Genomic DNA, 22587 nt, shown 5'->3' on the forward strand with positions numbered 1-22587 from the left:
GAATACACTTTAGGCATTTTCATAGATTTATCAAAGGCTTTTGATGCAGTGAATCGTGAAATTCTGTTATCAAAAATGTCATGTTATGGTTTTAGAAAAAATGTTTTACAATGGGTTTCTAATTACTTAAACAGCAGAGAGCAATTTGTTGTTTTCAATGGTATTCAATCACAGCGGGCTGTACTAAAATGTGGTGTTGTTTTTGATATACAGTATGTTAATGATCTTATCAATGCTTCAAGTTTATTGTCACCTATAGTATTCGCTGATGATACAAATCTCTTTGACACTAACAAGAATTTTGATTCCCTTATTGCTAAAGCAAATACTGGAGTCGTCCATTTTCCCTATTGGTTTATGTTAAACAAGTTATCAGCATGTCTCAAAATCAAATTTCATTATTTTCAGAAATAAAAACAAGAATTAAAATGGAGATAAAGATAAAATGTATATCAATGATGATGTACTTGCACAATTTTCATCAGTGAAGTTCTTGGGTGTCTACATCGATTGCTTTAAGAGTCATTGTGAATTTGTTTGTAAGGAGGTTTCAAAATCTTTAGGCATTATAAAAAGGGTTAAACAACATTTTTAAAAAAGTACACTTGTAACCTTGTATTACAGTTTAATCTATCCCCACATCTCATGCTGCAATATAAATTGGGCCAGCACCTACTCTTCTTATTTACAAGCAATCCATATGTCAGAAATCCTTTGTAAGAATTGCCACCAACTCTTGGCCGAACGAAGCCACTATTTAAACAAATGCAACTTCTTACAATTTATGAGGTAAGTATCAGGAGTTACAGGAGTTCTTATGTATAAAGTAATTTGCCTTCCTGCGTCTTTACCTATTTTCTTTCAAAGTTACTTCAAGTTTCTCAGTATCATGCACATCTTACAAGAAGAAAGAATGACTTACACATTTCTTTCAGTAGGACCTCTGTTGCTAAATTGGTCTATCAAGGTGTGGTGCTATGGAATGATATAAAACATTTTTTAGAATCATGTTTCTCTTTAAATACCTTTACGACCAAGCTCAAACAATCCCTACAGATCTAGTCACTTTTGCATCATTGGGTTTTGTATGTATTTTATCTTTAATTTCGCTATTTTTAAATGCTGTATAATACATATCTGTGTGATGAAGATATGCACTTGTGTGATTGAGGAGGGGGGGTATTGGGCGGGGAGGGAGGAGTAAAGTCTTAAAAGTTATTCATAAAGGGGAGGGTTGTTTATAGTAAGCCTGTCGGGCTTTATGATCTTTTTAACAGTTTTTCTTACTGATCTTTTTTTAATAATGTCTGTCAGTATAAGAGATAAGACAATTGATCTTTGTTATGGAAATATTAAAGGGGCATATAAATCCATCTCCCTCCCGCCCCTTGGTCTGTCAGATCATAACTGCGTGCACTTAATTCCTGCATATCGCTCTGTCTTGAAGAGGGGCAAGGTGCAGCACATCCGAGTTAAGGATTGGTCAGAGGAAGCCTGCTTAACTCTTCAGGGATGTATTGAAAGCTCTGACTGGGACATGTTCACAGAGTCTTGCTCTGATATTAATGAACTGACTGATGTGATTAGCAGCTGGGTTGTCTATTGTAAAGATCATGTAATTCCTGATAAGATTGTGAAAATCTATCCGAACAATAAGCCCTGGGTGTCCAAGTCCCTTAAAATGCTACTACACCAAAAGAACAGAGCTTTTAGGGAGGGGAATTCAGAGGTACTTCGCAGCCTGCAGAAAGAAATCAAACGGGAGGTCAGGGCTGGCAAAATGAGGTACAAGGCTAAGATTGAGGCTCAGCTCAAAATGAACAACCTGGGCTCTGCCTGGGACAGCATGAAGACCATTGTAGGTCTCAAAGATGATAAGCCGAAGTGTATAGAGTTAAACGGCTACTCTTCAGATCTGCAGTTGGCCCAGGAATTAAATAAATTTTATGTAAGGTTTGACACACAGGTATTTTATAATAAACATGCTGAGCTTAGAAAAAGTCTCATGACTGCACCTTCTTTTTCTCCCTCCTTTGATGAGGACGGTGTGGTTAAGTGTTTTAAAAGCTGTGAACCAAGGAAGAGTCCAGGCCCAGACAGAATCTGCAGCCGCCTGCTTACGGTTTGCGCAGAACAATTAGGCCCTATTTTCTATTATATTTTTCAGCAGTCTGTCATTCAGCAGAAGGCGCCACTGTTGTGGAAACAGTCCATGGTAGTGCCTGTGGCCAAAGGTACTAACTCACCCCAAGGTTTTAAATGACTTCAGGCCCGTGGCCTTAAAGCAGAAGTAAGTGATATATTTGTGTTAATATAAGTCTTAAATAGTTATATCTTCCGACAGCAATCACTTACATAGAGTGTTTGGTCTGAAACACGGGTCTGTCAGTCACTCTGCTCTGAGCCGAGGAGAAAACATTTATCGTATCCTACAGTTTTTATCCAATGAGGAGAGAGAACGGCATGCAGGGCTGTGTGTGCAGCCAAGGGACGCCGTGAATGTGGCGACGTAGGGACGAGGACTGTTATGGTGCGTTCAAGGAAACTCGTATTTTTCCGACCGTGAAGTGGTACCAGTTCGATCTGGTACGAGTTCACCGGTCGGAAGTTACGAGTGGCCGTTATAGTGACTTTCACCGGTAAAACAGGTCGGAAAAACACGAGTGGGTTGCCTGGAACGCTACAAAGTCGTAAGTTGTGACTTGAAGCTGTAATTTACGATTTCAAAAGCCTGCCTGGAACGCAGCATTAGCGAAAACGACCGGACCACTTACTTCTGCTTTAACTTCTTTAATTATGAAATCTTTTGAGTTACTGATCAAAAAGGAGCTCCTAGCTAGGACAGAGCACCTCTTAGACCCTCTTCAGTTTGCCTATAGGGCCAAGAGGGGTGTTCAGGATGCTTCACTCACTTTGTTGAACCATGTACTGAAACATCTAGAAAACAATAAGACCCACGCCAGGCTACTATTTGTCGATTTTTCCTCGGCCTTCAACACGATTCAGCCACATGTGTTGGTAGAGAAACTGATTGACAATTTTGGTGTAGATCTGGGCCTTGTGGGATGGGTGATTTTGGCTTGATTTTCTTACGGGTAGATCCCAGAAAGTGAGGGTGAACGCAGCTCTGTCAGAGGAGCTGATTACATCCAACGGCTCTCCTCAGGGCTGCATTCTTTCCCCTCTCTTGTATATTTTATACACTGATGATTGTCGCAGCCACCACGTAAATAGACACATCATCAAATTTGCAGATGATTCAGTGATTGTGAGTCTTCTTGAAGACACAGAGCAGAGGTCAGTCATGGTCCTATTGTTAATGATTTTGTTTCCAGGGGCCTGTTGTTCAAAAGTAGAATAAAGATATCCAGGATAAGTGGAAAAGCCAGGTTGGACAAAGTCTCATAAGTCCATCCTGGTTTAGTTGGTTGTTGGAACGCCGAGCCAGGCTGAGGAGGAGCAGCTTTGTCAAGCCAGGTGTAACTAATTCTCTCGTCAGTAGACCACAGAGATTGATCACAGATTCACCGATGAGAGGACAGGTGTGGCCACTTTCCTCCAATCAACAGGAACTTAATGCTGATGTCAGGGGACACACCTCTTAAAAAAAAAAAAAAGCACCGCTGCTGTCGTAAAGCTCAGAGAGAGTGCAGCGGACAACTGCGGACTAATTTAATAATCCAAAATTATAATCACAACTCAAATTCTTTCACAAATTAACAGTTGTGCACTTTGCCTTAATGATGAGCAGTGGAAGATGATTAATTGCACAAATCTGAAGTAAAGTTTACAGCACATGGCCAAATGTGCAACAGGTGAAAATTAATTAAATATTAGAACATTATGCTGTTTGGTGCTTCAATAAATTGCCGATAACAATGATGACGAGGTCTATATCTCACTCAATTGTATTCTTATTTTCTTACCTCAACCAATATTTAGGCCAATATAATCGTAACATAATTTATGAAAATAATTTTGAAGGCCTAATTATGAAAAAAAAAAAAATATTGTAAATGTTTCATGTTTTTTGATTATTGTTAATGCATTTTATTTGTTTATAATTCAGGCCAATATGTACATAAGAACATGTATGAAACACAATGATTTCTGATCAGAGTGGCTGCTGACTTCACAGATAAAGACAACAGAATCAACTTAGCCTGGCTGTTAGCCTGGTCTGGAGCAGGCTAGCTGCAGAGAATAAATCACCATAGTAACTTGACCAGGATAAAGGTATCCAGTTTTCGAACAACCGACTTGAGGCTAAATTAGGCCAGGATAACCAACATATCCCGGCTTAATCCCTTATCTAGGTTTCGAACAACAGGCCCCTGTTTATGCTTTCCTTGAACTAAATGTTGCTAAGACCAAAGATATGTGTGTTGACTTCCGACAGGATACTCCAGCTGTCCCCAGAGCAGTGTCATAAATGGCCAAGTAGTGGAAGTAGTTAGTAGCTACAAATATCTTGGCACCATGTTTGATAATAACTTGAAATTTGACCTCAATTCAGAAGCGCTGTGTAAGAAAGGTCAGCAGCGTCTTTTCTGCTTAAGAAAATTGACCAAATTTCACGTGGACAAGACTTTGATGACTCTGTTCTATAGATCTTTCATTGAATCTGTTGTTTCTTTTTCTATAATTTGCTGGTATGGCAACCTTGGTACAACGCAGAAAAATGCCCTACAGGGCATCGTGAAGGCTGCTGGTAAAATTGTGGGGGTTCGGTTTGTTGAGTTGAACTGTCTGTTTAATACTCAAGTACAGAGGAAAGCCAGGAGTATTTGTCTGGATAGTAGCCATCCTCTTAGCCCTGAGTATGGTCTGGACTCAAGGTCTGACAGCTAAACGGGGTTGTGCTCCATCCTGCTCTCTGTGAAATCTGAGTCCAGTCCAGTGTCAGGCTATGTCATTGGCTCATTTGTATACTAACAGTGATTGGATAATTCCTGACAGAGGAAACATGCTGTTACAGCTGAGATATAGAATATTTCAGATATAAAATAACCACAATTAAGGGCAGGATGAGTCATAAAATGTATGAAATAATTTTACTGGAAGAGAAAATACTCTTAAAATACTATTCTTTTTTACATGAATTTTGCAATATCCATCCATCCATCCATCCATTTTCATCCGCTATTTCCGGGTCCGGGTCGCGGGGGCAGCAGTCAGAGCAGGGATCCCCAGACTTCCCTCTCCCCGGACACTTCCTCCAGCTCTTCCGGGGGGACCCCAAGGCGTTCCCAGGCCAGCCGAGTGACGTAGTCACTCCAGCGTGTCCTGGGTCTTCCTCGGGGCCTCCTCCCGGAATATTGCAATATCATCAGATAAATAAATTAGCATGTGGATACAGGATTATACCTGGGAAAAAAACATTTTCTATTTCATAGGGCCTTTAGAATGTCAGTCACAAATGTACAGCTGAATCTTACCAGCTAATCACAGGGTCAAATGTACATATGAACACAAAACACATGCTGTCAGATGTGATGTCCATACCTATGTAATACCAAAGGTTCCCCAGCAGAGGGCGGTATTCTACCTGCAACTAACTTTGCTTCTCTCCTTCACAATGATCATTAACATTTTATATATAATTTATTATTGTTGGTTTGGGAAAAAAACACAATTTGTTTTAATTAAAAGCAATTTAATTTAATTAAAATAAATTATGCTGTAATTCTAAGTGACAATGAAATATTGAACAACTGAACAACAACGGAACAATACACCTACTCACTGACGTATGTGATTTCCTGTAAGAAGAAGGAACAGCCAGTTAAAGCGGAAGTGTTTTTTTAAAGTTCAGACTCCATTCTAAACTGAAGGAAGGAGCAGGTCTGAGGCACGTGAGTGTTAATACAAAATTTTTTGTTGTTGACTAGTACTACTTACTACTCAGAGAGGTGTGTGTGTGCTATCTCACAATCAGTATTACTGGTTTCCTTCTTAGACTGAAGATGAGTGTTTGTGTGGAGGGAGAGGAGGAGACACCAGAGTCTCCAGGATCCATCTCTCTGTCTATGAAGAGTGACAGGCCTGAAGATGAACCTCCAGACCTCAGTTCTGAACCTGGACAGTAAGACACAGTTTTTATTCTAAACTGAGCTGATGAGGATTCAGTCATCAGACACATGTGAGGGAAACAAACAGAAACCAGAAACCACAGTTTCCATATGTGAATTCAAACATGCAAACAGTCAGCTGATTTCATGTCAAGACGTGTGTGTGCTCCACCTGTCTGCAGAGCTGTCACATAGTTGTTCCATGTTGGAACATATGGAGACACATAGGACCCACACAATTGAAAGATCTTAAGCACATATTGGTGAATTTAAACAGGGTGAGCGAGGTCGACTGTCATCTCTGACTTCTACTCATTGTTAATATCAATCCAACATTTAGTCAGAATGCAACAGGTAGAGCTGCTGAAAGCATCTGTTGCCTTCAGTCACCTCATACTGAATTATAGCTCCGAGACAGGTTCATTAGACTGACACTGGTGAGTAATCAATCAGAACCGATGTGAACCTGTGGCTGTGACATGTAAGTGATACAGAAATGTCCTCACAGACGGAGGAAGAGTAGTGGTGTCACTGTGGAGGAGCAGCTGTCCTGCTGTGGTCTCTGTCAGGACAACCTGAAGGATCCAGTCTCCAGCAGCTGTGGACACTGGTTCTGCAGGCAGTGCTTCACCTCACACTGGGACCAGTCTGGCTCTTCAGAAGACTCCCCTTGTCCCCAGTGTGGACAAAGTTCCAGAAGAGGCAGAATTGAACTGCAGACATCCAGTCAAGGTAGCATTGTACAAGGTGAGACCTGTCTACTCTGTCTACCAGGACCTGTTGTTTTATCCAGTCAGCACTTTTCTTGGTTGTCTGTAGTTTTTCTGTAGCTGATGACAATACCACAATAAAAAATAACAATCAGATTCTCAAACTATCTTCAGTCTGACACTGTGTCTCGTCTCCCAGCAGATCGTGGTCTACAGGAAGTTTTAGATCAACATAAGATCAGTCTGAGGAGCAGATGTGAACATGTGACTGAAGGAACTGATGGAGGAGGGAGTGGAACCCTCCTTAACAGGGTCTACACTGAGCTCTACATCACAGAGGGACAGAGTGAAGAGGTCAATACCCAACATGAGGTGAGACAGCTGGAGACATCGTCCAAGAAGAAGACCCTCCATGACACTCCAATCAAGTGCAACGACATCTTTAAAGACTTACCTGACCAACAGGGACCAATCAGAGTGGTTCTGACCAACGGTGTCGCTGGCGTGGGAAAAACCTTCTCGGTGCAGAAGTTCACTCTGGACTGGGCCGAGGGCTTGGAGAACCAAGATGTCAGTCTGCTGGTTCTGCTTTCGTTCAGGGAGCTGAACCTGATCAGAGATCAGCGGTTGAGTCTTCTCAGGCTGCTCCATGTTTTCCATCCAACATTACAGAAGGTGACAGCAGAGCAGCTGGCTGTCTGTAAACTTGTCTTCATCTTTGATGGCCTGGATGAAAGCCGACTGTCACTGGACTTCAACAACAGGGAGGTTGTGTCTGATGTCACACAGACATCATCAGTCAACGTGCTGCTGACAAACCTCATCCAGGGGAATCTGCTTCCCTCGGCTCTGGTCTGGATCACCTCCAGACCTGCAGCAGCAAATCAGATCCCTCCAACATGTGTTGACAGGGTAACAGAGGTCCGAGGCTTCACTGACGCCCAGATGGAGGAGTACTTCAGGAGGAGATTCAGTGATGAAGATCTGTCCAGAAGAATGATCTCACACATCAAATTGTCCAGGACCCTTCACATCCTGTGTCAAGTTCCAGTCTTCTGCTGGATCAGTGCTACAGTTCTGGAGCACATGTTGACCACAGACCAGAGAGGGGAGCTGCCTCAGACTCTGACTGTCCTTTTCTCACACTTCCTACTTGTCCAAACAAAGAGGAAGAAGGACAAATATGATAAGGGACAAGAGATGAGTCCACAGGAGCTGACAGAGTCTGATGGAGAGGTTCTTCTGAAGCTGGGGAGGCTGGCATTTGAACAGCTGGAGGAGGGAAACATCATGTTCTACCAAGAAGACCTGGAGCAGTGTGGTCTGGATGTCACAGAGGCCTTGGTGAACTCAGGACTCTGTACTGAGATCTTCAAAAGAGAGAGTGTGATCTTCCAGAAAACAGTCTACTGCTTTGTTCATCTGAGTGTTCAGGAGTTTCTGGCTGCAGTCTACATGTTCCACTGTTACACCAACAGGAACACACAGGTCCTCAAGAAGTTTCTGGGAAAAAAACAAGTTGATTTAACTCTTCCTGGTTTCCTGGAACAAAGCATACCACATCATTACAGTTCCACCAGCAGGATCACAGAGGTTTTGGAGAACTTCCTGGTAAAAGAACATGCTGATTTACCCCTGGATATATTCCTGTGGGCTGTCATGAAGAAGTCCCTCGGAATTAAAAATGGACGCCTGGACCTGTTTGTTCGCTTCCTTCATGGCCTTTCTCTGGAGTCCAACCAGCGGCTCTTAGGAGGCCTGTTCAGTCAGACAGACAAAAGTCCACTAACCATCCAGAGAACCATCAGCAACCTGAAGAAAATGAACAGTGATAAAATCTCTCCTGACAGAAGCATCAACATCTTCCACTGTCTGATGGAGATGAACAACTGGTCAGTTCATCAGGAGATCCAACAGCTCCTGAGGTCAGGGACCAAATCAAAGGAGGAACTCTCTGTGATCCACTGCTCAGCTCTGGCCTACATGCTGCAGATGTCAGATCAGGTTCTGGATGAGTTGGACCTGGAGAAGTACAACACATCTGATCAGGGACGACGTAGACTGATCCCAGCCGTGAGGAACTGCAGGAAGGCACGGTGAGTCCAAACAGAATAATTATTGATCATTGTTGTTTTGTCGTCTTCAGATAAACTCAGTTTTCATCCACCTCATTCTTTGTACGTATGGCATATGGCAATAAAAAATGAACTGCATACCAGCATGTAATCATCTCAGCTGTGAAGTAAGGTGCAGGGAGCATCATGGTTTGGGGCTGATTTGCTGTTTCAGGGCCTGGACAGCTTTCTATCATCAAGGACAAAATGACTTACAAAGTTACAGTTCCTACAAGATAATGTCAGGTTGGCTGTCCTCTAGCTAAAGCTTAGTAGAAGGTGGATGACAATGGCCCTAAACATGAAAGTAAAACAGAGTGGCTTCTAAAAAAAAAAAGAAAATCCACCTTTTGGAGTGGGCCAGACCTGAATCCAATAGAGATGCTATGAAACGACCTCAAGCCAGCCATTCACAACAGACATCCTACAAACATGGCAGAGATGAAGAAGTTCTGTAAAGAAGAATGGTACAAAAATCATCCTGAGCGTTCTGCAGGTCAGATCAGCAGCTACCAGAAGTGTTTGGTTGAGGTTATTGCTGCCAAAGGAGGTTAAACCAGTTAAATCTGAGTGGTTGCTTACTTTTTCCACCTGCACTCTGAAAGTTTAATGGATTATGTTCAATAAAGACATGGAATATTATAATTGATTGTGTCGTATAAGGTTAAGCACATTGTCTTTACAGTACTTGTGACCTATGTATATCGGATCACATTTTATTAATTAATGTAGATACCAACTCAGAATAACTGACTGGAGTCAATTAATATACAGTGAACGTGGAAAGTTCTTCTGAATCACATGATGAAGCAGAAATCTGACTTTATTTTCCTCTTTCATACATACAAACCTGTGCAGGTCTGAGAAAGATGATGATCGTTGATCAAACATAGTCACAATTTGCTAAAAACAGGTTTTTATATTTTCTCTCATCACAGACTTGTTCGCTGTCGACTCTCAGAGACTCACTGTGAAGTCGTGGCCTCAGCTCTGAAGTCCAGCCCATCTCACCTGAGAGAACTGGACCTGAGTAGAAACAACCTGAAGGATTCAGGAGTGAAGGTTCTGTCTGCTGGACTGGAGAGTCCAAACTGTAGACTGGAGACTCTGAGGTCAGTTCACTGATTGGAACTGTTTGGTCTATACTCAGTTCAAATGATGGAGGATCAGCTCATCATTGGTTTGTATATTTGTTTGATTGAATTAGTAACTGATTGTGACACCGTGCTACTTCAGTTGTTAAAAGGTCTAACGTCATGCTCTCATCCTTCTTCAGGTATCAGGACAGTCCACTGACATCAGTTGTAAAGACAGTTTTGTATTCACATAATGCCTGGTGTTGGCAGAAACTGAATGAATTGTAGCGTCAAATTATGTAATACAGTAACACTGCATAATGTAATAAATTTTCACCTCATGATGTAATAACGATACATTTTGTAATAAAATTATTGAACGCAATATGTAATAAACTTTGCCGTATTTTGTAATAAGTTGTTACATATTGCACCAAATTATTACATTATTTTCATAAAAAAGTGCAACACCTGCATTTTGTAATAATTCAGTCCATTATGTAACAACTTGCCACAAAATGCGGCAAAGTTTATTACATATTGTGTTCAAGAATTTTATTACAAAATGTGGCAGATTACAGTATTACAAAATGCGGTGTTATTACATCATGGGGTGAAAATGTATTCCATTATGACATAATGCAGCGTTACGCTACATGGATGAAGGAGCTAATAAGGGATTGGTTGTAGACAGAACTGGATCCAGGACAGAACTAACAGTCAGGGCTCATCCTTTAACAAGTTTAGTCAACAGTGAACAGAGTCTTAGCCCAACATGTCTGATCAGATTTTGATTTTATATTGACAGACTGATGTGTGTAGAAATGTGACATTATGATGATCCACAATGACAAATAGATTTGATCAACTTCTCTGTATTAAGATTGAGGAGCTGCTGGTTTTCAGAAGCCGGCTGTGCTTCTCTGGCCTCAGCTCTGAAGTCCAACCCCTCCCACCTGAGACACCTGGACCTGAGTGAAAACTGGACTGTGAAGGATCTATGTGGTTTTCTGGAGAGTCCAGACTGTAGACTGGAGACTCTGAGGTCAGTTCACCTGCAGCTGCTGTTGTGGATCTTTATCCCAAAAATGAACCTGATGATGTTCACACAGAACCTGTATCATTCATTTAGTGAATGAACAGATCTGTTCTTCTTTCACACTGATTGATCCTTCACTTTCAACTCATTTCACTTTATCATCATGAATAATGTCTGTTCACTACACTTGTATGTGTATGTGTGTAGTATGAATTCAATTAGAGGGAATGTTTAAGGGTGAGTAAAACCAGAAATAGAAGTAGAAATAGTAGAAATAAACAAAATAAAAGCTGGGTATTAAAAGGAAAACAACCCAAAAGCCAGACAAATAAGCACCATGGCATCTGAAAAGCAGCAGAGAAGAGAATGGAAACATCCTGAGGAGAATTTACAATGATCAGTAAATCCTCACTGAATGATGCAGTCAGTATCTACAAACAGCTCATTGTTGATAAATGTCTCGTTTAAAATTCAATCTTACATTCAAAAGTGAGACAGGGCCTTCTGTGGCAGAGGTCAGGACACATCTGATCAAATATCAAACATTTTATTGAGATCTTTTATTCCTTATTCAGATTGAAGGACTGCAGGTTGTCAGAGAACAGCTGTGCTTCTCTGGCCTCAGCTCTGAAGTCCAACCCCTCCCACCTGAGACACCTGGACCTGAGTGACAATGACCTGCAGGATTCAGGAGTGAAGGATCTGTGTGGTTTTCTGGAGAGTCCAGACTGTAAACTGGAGACTCTGAGGTCAGTTCACTGATGGTTTGTCTTGTAGAACTTACATATGAATACCACAACCTGAATTGTTCACTTGACTCAGAATGAAAAAACAGGTCGTAGGTTTTAATGGAAATGTGTGTGTTTGTGTTTGTGTTTTTTCCTGCTGCCTCTGCACAACAACTTCTCTTCTTTCCTTCTTTATTCAGACTAGAGGGCTGCAGGTTGTCAGAGATCAGCTGTGTTTCTCTGGTCTCAGCTCTGAAGTCCAACCCCTCCCACATGAGACACCTGGACCTGAGTGACAATGACCTGCAGGATTCAGGCGTTAAGGATCTGTGTGGTTTTCTGGAGAGACCAGACTGTAGACTGGAGACTCTGAGGTCAGTAAAGTGATGGATCAGACCATGCTGCTTCCATCAGTGTTGTACTAAACACAGTTGGTATCAGAGCAGATATAGAAACAAACACCCAATCAGACATTGGCAATCAGGAATATGTCACCAACAGTTGTAATGGACTTTGTGGTTTGGTAGGTCGCTGTGTTAACAGCTCTCTGGAAACACAGCAATATGACTTGGACAGAAACTTAATTCAGTGTATTAAATGAGAATGATGAATGAATGAGTGAAAAATCACTGTATGTTATAAATGGAGTAGAAATGCTGTTGGTAATAATGACTGCACCACTACAGTAGCTAAGAGGATGATTTAAGGAGCTGACGGGACTTAGTGTCTGGACATGTGAGAGAAAAGAGCTAATCTCCACCCAAAACTCTCTTTTAAAACTATTAAAACAACTGTAATTAGACGAAATGACACAATACTCAGCTGGGTGTCTGATCTGGGATCACTGTCTGATTAAAAAAAAAAAAGCAACTCAAGCAAAACCTGATTATTTTCCACTCACTAACTTTGTCCCATATGTTGTCCTTTCACAGGTTGAATGACAAAGAGTTTAAAGCTTCCAGAGAAAAAACCTGTGAGTAAAAAACTTCATTCTTCAGTCTCTTCACCTCCAAAATATTTAATTTTGGTTTGAGCTACTGGAAAACATCTGCACTGGTCTTATAGAACTACAGGCTGTGATTGCTCAGAGGAAATGTGAACCCTCAGGTTGGAACAGGTCCTGTATATAATGAACAGAGGTTAAGTGTATATTGATCAGATGACAGCAGTATGAACACATGGTCAGATTGGAGTCTCTGACCTCAGATCTGATGAGAGGAAAAACATCAAAAGCTGTTCTAGTGTGTCCAGGGGCGGACTGGCCATCTGTACGTTCTGGAGAATACCAGAAGGGCCGGTACGGCAGGACGGCCGCCGCCGGCCGCTGCGCAGCCGTCACAGTTTTTTTTTTCTCTTGCTTATCATCTACTGTTGTTCCATGTCCAGACCAATAGGTGGCAACAACGCGCCTGCAGGCACATAGATGCGCAAGCTCACTCGTCACTCAGCCGTTGACAGTGAGGAGTGAGTGTGAAGTGTAGCTCAACTGGTAAAGCACCTAACCTTGTGATCGAAAATCTTGCTCCTGTGTGGGATCGAATCCCTCCGTAACCGTCTGAGTTTGGATAATGCATTTTCTTTCCCCATCATTATGATCACTCTGTCAAAGTTAAAGCGTTAACGCGAAATGCTTTTAACGCTTTTATTGCTTCGACTAGCAATTGTTTTTTTTTTTTTTTTTCCCCAATCGCCTGTTCATTCAGCCTGGGGAGGGAGATGAGAGGGGGAGGGGGAGGGGGAGGGGGAGGGGGAGGGGGAGGGGGAGGGGGGGGGGGGGGGGCGGGGGGGGGGGTGGCGCAGTCTTAGTTATAATGTTACAGAAAACCTGCATGTTTTTTCTCCTCATGTTCCTACACTAAAGAACCTGTTCTTCTTATCACCAAACGAGGCTGCTCTCCCTCTGTCAGCTGATTTTTTAATACCATGAATGGAAAGCATAAGAAACGTCCAGATCTGGATGTTCCTTATGCTTTCCATTCATATTGCTGTTATTTCAAGCAATATATATATGTGTGTGTATATGTATATGTATATATATATGTGTGTGTATATGTATATGTATATATATATGTGTGTGTATATATATATATATATATATATATATATATATATATATAATGTGTGGCCTCTCTCTGTCAAAAATGCCAGGGCCTATTTTCTGTCCCAGTCCGCCACTGAGTGTGTCTTCTCCTCCTATCAGGTGTGCCTGATGTCAAACAGGACCCACACACAGCGACAGAGACAAAGCTGAAGGTGTCTGAAGACGACACAAAGCTGGAGAACGAATCAAAGCTGAATATGTCTGAAGGTGACACACAGCTGGAGGATGAGACAAAGCTGGAGGGTGACATGAAGCTGAAGGTGTCTGAAGATGACACAAAACTGGTGGACAACCCAAAAGTGGAGGATATGAAACTGGTGGACAAACCGAAGATCGAAGACATGAAGCTGGTGGACAACCCACAGCTGGAGGAGGACATGAAGCTGGAAGGTGACACAAAACTGAAGGTGCCTGAGGACAACACTGAACACTTGGATTTCAAGGTGAGAAGAAACACTGTAAACTGATATTCTAGACAGACTAGAGGACTCAACACAGACTAAGCAAATATTTCAATAATGCTGGGAATGTTAACAAGAGTTGATGAGGGCAGCTTCTGGTGGGGGGGCGGGGGGGGGGCAGGGAGAGCTGGCCAGCTCGATGGGAGGACATGGGTTCATGGGAAGGGAGGGCAGGCCGGTCTAACAGCAAGGGAAAGGGCGGGAGGCGGGACTAATATACACAAAGTTCTTGGTTATAGGGATAGCTGCCCTACCAGGCAGGTGTCTTCAGTCTTTCAGAGTTGGCCGGCCGTAAACCAGTTGTCCCCGACCAACTTTTTCTTTTTTTTGCGGCCACCTCGGTTGCGTCTTCACGTAGCCACCTCGCAGCCGAATCATTACACGGCCGTTGTGGCATTTACCTGCATTGCCCTATGGCCAGTCCGTCACTGGATGTGTGTACAACATTGTTGTTATGACCAGAAGCATTGTGGTCTTGTTCAGTTTGCCTCAAACTAACACATGAGGGGACAGTTCTACACTGAGGACATCTGGATGGTAAAATGATGATGCAACCATGTTGCTGGCTGTGTCAAGTGACTTCCTGGCAGCAGCCCCAAGGTGTACAACACATACCTGTATCACAATGTCAGTCCCCTCAGATCCTTCAGATTTTCACAGCTGATGTTGTTTCTTTCTGAATTACAGTCATCAATCTTCACACCTGAACTGGGATCTGAATCTACACAAGTCTCATACAGGTAAATGTGTAATAGAACTATGTTAAAGCATTGTTGGTCTCATGAATGACTCCTGTCCTCTCCTTCAGTGTCCACAGTGTTACTGTCTAAAGCGACATCATCTGGATTCAGCCTTTGTCTCCCACAGGTTCAGGTGTCCTGGTGCAGGACAGTTCCAGTGTACTTCAACTGGAATGGTGTTTGTCATGACACAGGAGGTGGAGCTCCTCTACAGGACTGTCCAGTGGGATGAGACCATCCTCCAATCAGCTGGCAAGATGGCTGCAGGGCCACTGTTCAGTATCCAGTGTCCTGAGGATGCTGTCCGTCAGCTCCACCTCCCTCACTGTGAAACAAAGGAAGGTGAGCAAGTGACTTTATTTGTTTATTTCGGGCATGTCAATTAAATCATCATCATCACACTTCATCTTAGTTCAAATAATACAATACACATGGCCGAAAGGGCAAAGCAAAAGCTTATCTAGTCCCGCCCCCATTACCCACAGAATAAAATCTTTATCGTAATCTTTTCTTTTCTTTTGCTTTTTACATTTTGACATAACAGTCTTTTACTTATGACATTTTGACATAACATGTTTGTAGGGAAATTATGGGAATTCTGCAGCAGCGTCCTGCATGTAGAAACAGTGATTTGTGGGTGGTATTTTGCTTTCATTTTATTCCAAGGTTCAGTTCTGGGTATCATGGGTATTGGATAATGAATACATAAAAACAACTTAAAATACTCTTTACCCTTAACGTTTAGCGTTTCTTCAGCTTCAGCTTTGTTATTACTTCAGTTACTTACTTATTAACCAGAGTTCTTGTAAACGTGGGTTCGTTCAGACGTGGTGCCGACTCGCGTTGCCTCTCTGCCTGTCGGAGATTTTTTTTTTCACAAACACGCTCTCTCTCTCTCTCTCTCTCTCTCTCTCTCCCTCTCCCTCTCTCTGCCGGTCGTCGGAGTTTTTTTTTTTTTTTGAACCGTCAGCTGGCTCTAACCATTTTTTTTAACTTCACGCACTGAGTGTGACTTTCTTACTGTATTTCATAAAAAATAGTAGTGGTATAAATTACAAATTAAGCTACACTCTCTCCACCCCCCCCTCTCTCTCTCATGATCAGTGATACAGAATAATGAGTGATACACAGAGAGTAGCTGACACTCAGCTGTCTCTGTCTCTCTCTTACTCACTCACACACACACACACACACACACACCTGGTGTGGAAATAAAATTTAAAAAGAAAAAGAAAAATCACACTGATCATTAAAAAAATGTTTAAGTTAAAAAAAAAGTTGTTGAGTATGAAAACTCTTGTTCATTACATTTTCCTTCATAATTGCAACCACATGTGTTGTATTCATTGTTGCAAAACTTGTTGTGTAAATAGTTTGTTTGCTATCGTGATCAAAACCATTGATCTGAAGCTCAATGCTGATGCTGTCCTGTAAATAGTTTTCTAATTAGCAATAAATATAACAATTTCTGATCAACCCATGTCAGTTGCATGCTTAAAATAACATACCGGTTAAAGCCTAGCCCATTTCAAGACAACCCGACCCACTTCTGGGTTAAACCCCGCCCACTTCCGGTTTAGGCCCCGCCCACTCCGAGTACAGATACAGATACAGATAATTCATATGGTTAACAGATACAGATACAGATACAGATAATGCTGTACTCGCTCATCCCTAGTTGTTTGATCGACATATCAACACTTACAGTCTGAGCACACTGATGGCACTGATAGAAGCTGTTCTGGTGTGTTGTGGTCTGGTCCTGATGGAGCACCAGTGGCTGTGAGGGAGTCTTTTGATGGGGCTTTAGGCCTGGTGAGTTCAGTCCTCTACTATCCTCTTCCCCTCTTCCTGGTCCTGTTATGCACAATGTGGTCCAGCCTCTGTTTGGTGTGAGCAGTGGCTGCAGGATACCAAACAGTGAGGGAGGAGTTAAGAACTCGGAGTCTATACTGTGTACTTCAAAACAAGGGAATGGATCGGACTACGCGCAGACGTAACCCACAGGAAGCCATATTGGTTAGACGACTTGCTCTGACTCTCAGTCTTCTGCACTAAATAAACTATTCATAACTCTGTGAAGTTTTGCATAATGTTACCATAATGTTACTTTCATAGAAAAATACATGATTAAAATTGTTCAGGATTTTAAGTATGCATTATCATAACTGCATTTCTTCCGTTCATAACAAACCAAACCGTTTGAAAATTGGTCAAAAACTGAGCAAGTTCTGGTTATTTTAGTAGAACATGCACCATAGGCGTAATGCATCAGGTGGGTAATTTTGTCTTATTCAGAATATATATACACACATACATACATATATACATATATATACACACACAAAATATGTCTCCTTAATTTCACATGTATTGTCACTCTGAATGTGCTGCCTGCACAGTGCATGGTTTCTGTAGGTTTTGAGGTGCTTTTCCTTTTCAGGAATTAAAATATTCCTGTAGCCCACTGTCCTCTGCGTTTCCACTGAGGCCTAAAGTCCCAGGGAGATTATGCAAATCACTAAATGTAGTTTACTAGTCTAGAAATTAGGCTACACATACAAGAATGATGATTTCTTCTCAAACATATCATTTTGATTATGCACGGTGAAAAACAAGGATCAAGAAGCAGTGTTGGGTGATGTGTAATGTGGGTATGTGTACTGTGTCTGAATCTGAATCTGCATTTGATCTAGATAGTGTACAGTCAGATGATGGTACCTAACACTGAGCAACTGTGTGTCCCTGCTCTTCTGACTCTAAGCAGAATGGGCAGAATCCCTTACTGGCTTATGTCGGAGGAAAAATAAGATCCAAAACAGGGCCAGTTTCGATCAAGGATCTTTTTATTCCAACATGTGATAAGTACAAAATAATGGTATTGAATATGCTCAAAGGTTATAAAAGTTGTTCATCAAAGTTATAAGAAAAATCCCATCAAAGTATCAGAATAGCTCCACAAGACGATCAGAATAGACTGAGCTTTGGTGCAGTAGAGTTTACGCCGCTTAGAAAAAATGGACATAAACCCGAGCCTGTTCCGGATCAGACTAAGTTCTTATCTCGGTATTCGCTTTTTATTTACGATCAAGGTCCTCCCTTCTATTCAAATGGCGGTTGACGATGATGGTTCGACTACGATCTGCCCTGCTGATTTGTTCAACTAATATTATACGACATCACACAATGCTAATCCTCGCCTTCATGGACGTGTCTTACTATGGCACGTGTTGGGGTTCATCCCAAGTTCAGCTTCATTGGCGACACACAGTCTTGCTGACAGGCGTTATCTACGTTACCCGCCTTGACTCCCTCTGTAGGCACCTAGACACCAAACTTACGATGCACTCCCACGCATGCGCACACACTGACGATGCACTCCCACGCATGCGTACACCCTGACCACTCCTCCCTTGCTTCCTCAGCACTCTCTTTGTTTCCTCATGCTCACCCCTCCCTTCTCTGTCACTCTCTGCTGTATCAGAGCTCAGAGCTTTTCCTTTTTTTTACCCAACACTTACCATGATTAATTGTAGTGACCAAACTACATTTCCTAGATGTAAACTGAAATGTTATCATCTGTTTGTCATCTGTATATGACCACCTCCTCAAAGTGGTAGTGACCATGTCTGTGTTTCACAGCTCTGCTCTCTGAAGGCCTGCTGTCTGTCATCCACATCAGTGATGATGGAATGAGCATCATTGAACCACTGGAAATCACAGGCACTCATGTGATTGTCACCGTGCCTCATCTCTCTTCCTTTGGTCTGGTCTGGGCTCGGGAGCGTTTGTTGAGGATTTGGAACAAAATGAGATCGGTTGTCAGCCAGGTTCTGTTGTTCCGACCTCCAAACCAAACGGCACGGAAGCAGAGCCTCCATGTGTTTCTGCTGCCAAACAACATCCCCCTGGAAGAGGTAAGACTGTAGGAACTGTTACAGCCTCACTTTCAATCCAAACTCATCAGTGTCAGACACTGTGACAAAGTTACTCACCTGATGATGTGGCCTCTGTCCGTCTTATTTCGTGGACATAACAAGTCACGTCAGTCAAGTCCTGATGGAAACTGATCAGACCTGGGTGGTCAAAGGTCAGTGTGATCTTGGAAAGGAATTTTGTCATAGTGTCAATGTTTTCAATGATTCTAGTCAGAAGTCTGAGTGGTGGAGGCAGATGACATATAATTAATTTATTTCTGAAACTAGACAAAGTCAGTGCATCACAGATGATATACACAGATGGACAGAAATGATGATGAACCAACTGATGAAATGTGATTGTTCTAAAGGTGAAGGCAAAGCAGGACAACTGTGTGTTCATCCAGAAGCCTTCCAGATGCACGCTCATCAGAAATCAAACTTACACGGTACACTGTCCACAGGCCCACAAAGTCCAGCCTAAGGTCAGTATTTCAGATCAAGTCTGACATGATTCCTCAGACGGCTGTTGTTTACTTTAAGATACCGGTGCTTCTGTTTTCCAGAAAGACGACTTTTACCTGAACTTTGGACCAAATTACCATCCGACGTTTGAGATCATCCTAACTTCAGGCACAGAAGAGGTCACTGTAGCCGTACAAGACCAAAGAGAGACCCCTGTCTGGGAGTGTGAAGTTCACCTGCCAGGTAAAATCCTCATCCACCTGCAGCAGTACTAGTTTACCTGAAAGTACATCTGATTGATCCATGGTGTCTCAAGTCTTATTCCTGTCTGCTTTAAAGGGATAGTTCAACATTTTGGCAAATTGGCCCATTGCCATAATCGCTATAGTCATAGCAGTAGGTTCGTTACCTTTAATTGTCGGTGTAAGCTATTTTTAGAACAGAGGAGCGGAGCGTCAGGCTGCTCAGGGCTATGCTATGGAGGCTAAAGGAATTTCTTGGTTTCCCTCATCAAACTCATCAAATACAAAATCCCAAAACTCCAAAACGCTGTCGTGGACAAGTTGTGACCTGCACAATCACCACGCTATGAGATAATAATGGAACGTTATGAAACGGAGCCGTTTTTGAGGTAAATACAGGGTAAATACAGAGACTGCTTGCTGAAAAACTGTCCCTGAAGGCAACGCGCATCAGCGGTTTTGCATGAATTTACCTCTAAAACGTCTCCGTCTCGTAACGTTCTGTTATTATCTCATAGCGTGGTGAATGTGCAGCTCACAACTTGTCCACGACAGCCTTTTGGAGTTGTTGGGTTGTGTATTTGATGAGTTTGATGAGGAAAACCAAGAAATTCCCTTAGCCTCCATTGCATAGCCCTGAGCAGCCTGCCGCTCCGCTCCTCCGTTCTAAAAATAGCTTACACCGACAATTAAAGGTAACAAACCTACTGCTATGACTATAGCGATTATGGCAATGGGCCAATTTGCCAAAATGTTGAACTATCCCTTTAATTGAAAACACACAGTAATGTGAGATATGGTATGGCAGCATGGTACGACTTCCTTATGGTCCAGTGTAGTCCAGACTTCAGAAAATAGTGAAAACAGCCATGAAGTTGGTAGGAAAACATTACCAATTCCAGCCTGTCCAGTCAATATATGAAGGTATCCAACAAAATCTTGAATGACCCCTCACATGTTCTATTTCCAGAATATGAACTGTTACCGTCGGGAAGGCGCTACAGAGCCAGCAGATGTAAGAGTAACCATTTTCCCCAATTGTATTTCATTTCTTTTGTATTGTGTACTGTATATCTGGATTTTATGCTTGAAGCTATGTTGCATGCCCAAGACAAATTTTCCTTCTCGGACAATGTGCTTATTGAACATGTGTGTTTGTAGTTCATCTTCCAGGTCTTAGTCCAGCTAGGACTCAAAGCGTCTCAAGTGATCCAAGTTTCTCAGCAGAACAGAGACTGAGGTGTGCTCGGACCGAGTTCATTGAGAGAGTGTCTGAAGAGGTTCTTCATGAGCTGCTGGATGAAATCCTGGGCTGTGGGGTGGTAACTGATCATGAGATGGAATCTATTGCTGTGCTGAGGAACAGGGCAGAAAAAGCCAGACTGCTGATGGACACAGTGCGAAAAAAAGGACCAGCGGCCAGTATAGCTCTGATCACTGCTCTGTGTGAGGTGGATCCATTCCTGTCAGCACAACTGAACTTGAAGTAGAAACAGTGTGTGTCCAACACCACCTTGTTTTTTTTTTCTTTTTTCTTCACCTTTAACATGAATCAGAGCTACCTGACCTGGTCACGTGGTAAATACAGTAGGCTACAATATTTCCACAACACATACTCATGTCATAGAGATTTTGTTTGAACTCCACTGGCTCCTGAAATGAAAATCTCTCCTACTGTGACTCATTTAAGTTGTGTGTATTGTCCATAATGAATTACATTACATTGTATATTTGTTTTAAATTAACACATAACAGAGCAGAGAAACAAAAGGGAAAATAATTCACAAATTAAAATAATAAATCAAGAGCAATGTCCAGGCTTATTTTATGTGCAGTCATTCCTCGTTTCTATCATTTTTGAGAGACAAAAAACAAACATTTTAAAGTCACATTACTGTGTGTGTGTGTGGGTGCGTGTGCGTGTGTGTGTGTGTGTAGTTTAAATACCACAGTGAACTAAATATTGGTCTACTGTGCATATAAATTAATACAAACAAAAAAAAACTATCAATTTGTTCGTCTCTGTCAAACACAACCACACACCCACACCTACACACACACAAACAAACACAGATAACTTAATGTGATTACAGCTCCTCAATGTCAATGTTCAGTGAAAGATGGTTGTGTGTCTGATTAGCTTGCCTGACAGCTGAAGGTTCAGCCTCAGTCTGACTCTAACACAAGGAAAATTGTGGAAGTATGAGTGCAGTCTTATGTTAGGATGAAAGGCTATTTCCTTCCCACTTCAGTGAACCTTCAAAAAGTGTCCTCAAAAAGAGGAAAAGGAAAAGGGAGGTGGCTGAAAAAAGTGATGTGTCATTATGCACGTTGGAACAGAAGTGAAACTCACCACCAAACACACATTACTTTTTCTTGAGTTATATAAAACACGCATTTGAGGCCTCACCTTGCTGACGTCAGTGAATGCAGTGATCTTTTCTACATCTTAGCTAACAAGACATGGCGCAATACATTTTTTGTCCAATAACTGAAATTAGTGTGTGGGCAAGCTGAGGATCTAAATTGAGATTATAGCTGCTGTGCAGCAATGGTCGGGGCCGGGCAATTTTTTTTTATAGACAAAATTAGGCAATTTCAAAGTGAAAGTTGCTGTTATGAAGTTATTTTCAAAGTTTTGAAATTTAGATACATGCTGCAACACCAACATCAGCACTAATTGTGTGACATAAACTGTAATCTGTCTTGTTGTCTGTAACAACATCTGCACGTCTGTCCGTCCTGGGTGAGGGATCCCTCCTCTGTTGCTCACCCTGAGGTTTCTCAGATTTTTCCCTGTTAAAAGGGTTTTCCATGGAGTTTTTCCAACTTCTTGTCAGCCGATGGAGTTAGCAGCCCCCGCCCTCGTCGTGGATCTATTGGTCCTCGTCCCTACGTCACAACATTCAGGCGCATCCCTTGG

At 42.1% G+C, this 22587-nt stretch overlaps 1 protein-coding gene across 1 annotated transcript; it reads left to right on the forward strand.

Moving 5' to 3' along the window:
- Nucleotides 1-1780: 1780 nt before the first annotated feature.
- On the forward strand, nucleotides 1781-21221 carry LOC311004669 (NACHT, LRR and PYD domains-containing protein 3-like; the record flags this gene model as incomplete). The annotated part of the gene is made up of 17 exons (XM_083996840.1): nucleotides 1781-1920; nucleotides 5960-6085; nucleotides 6580-6803; nucleotides 6984-8877; nucleotides 9834-10007; nucleotides 10855-11016; nucleotides 11586-11759; nucleotides 11939-12067; nucleotides 12671-12711; nucleotides 13939-14282; nucleotides 14988-15040; nucleotides 15168-15382; nucleotides 18683-18957; nucleotides 19329-19442; nucleotides 19524-19665; nucleotides 20635-20679; nucleotides 20826-21221. 17 exons carry the CDS (start codon nucleotides 1781-1783, stop codon nucleotides 21152-21154), a joined length of 4581 nt encoding a protein of 1526 aa, XP_083852966.1. The 3' UTR covers nucleotides 21155-21221.
- Between the last annotated feature and the right edge of the window lie 1366 nt (nucleotides 21222-22587).

Source organism: Trachurus trachurus (assembly GCF_905171665.1).
Source record: "Trachurus trachurus genome assembly, chromosome: 21".
NCBI lineage: Eukaryota > Metazoa > Chordata > Actinopteri > Carangiformes > Carangidae > Trachurus > Trachurus trachurus.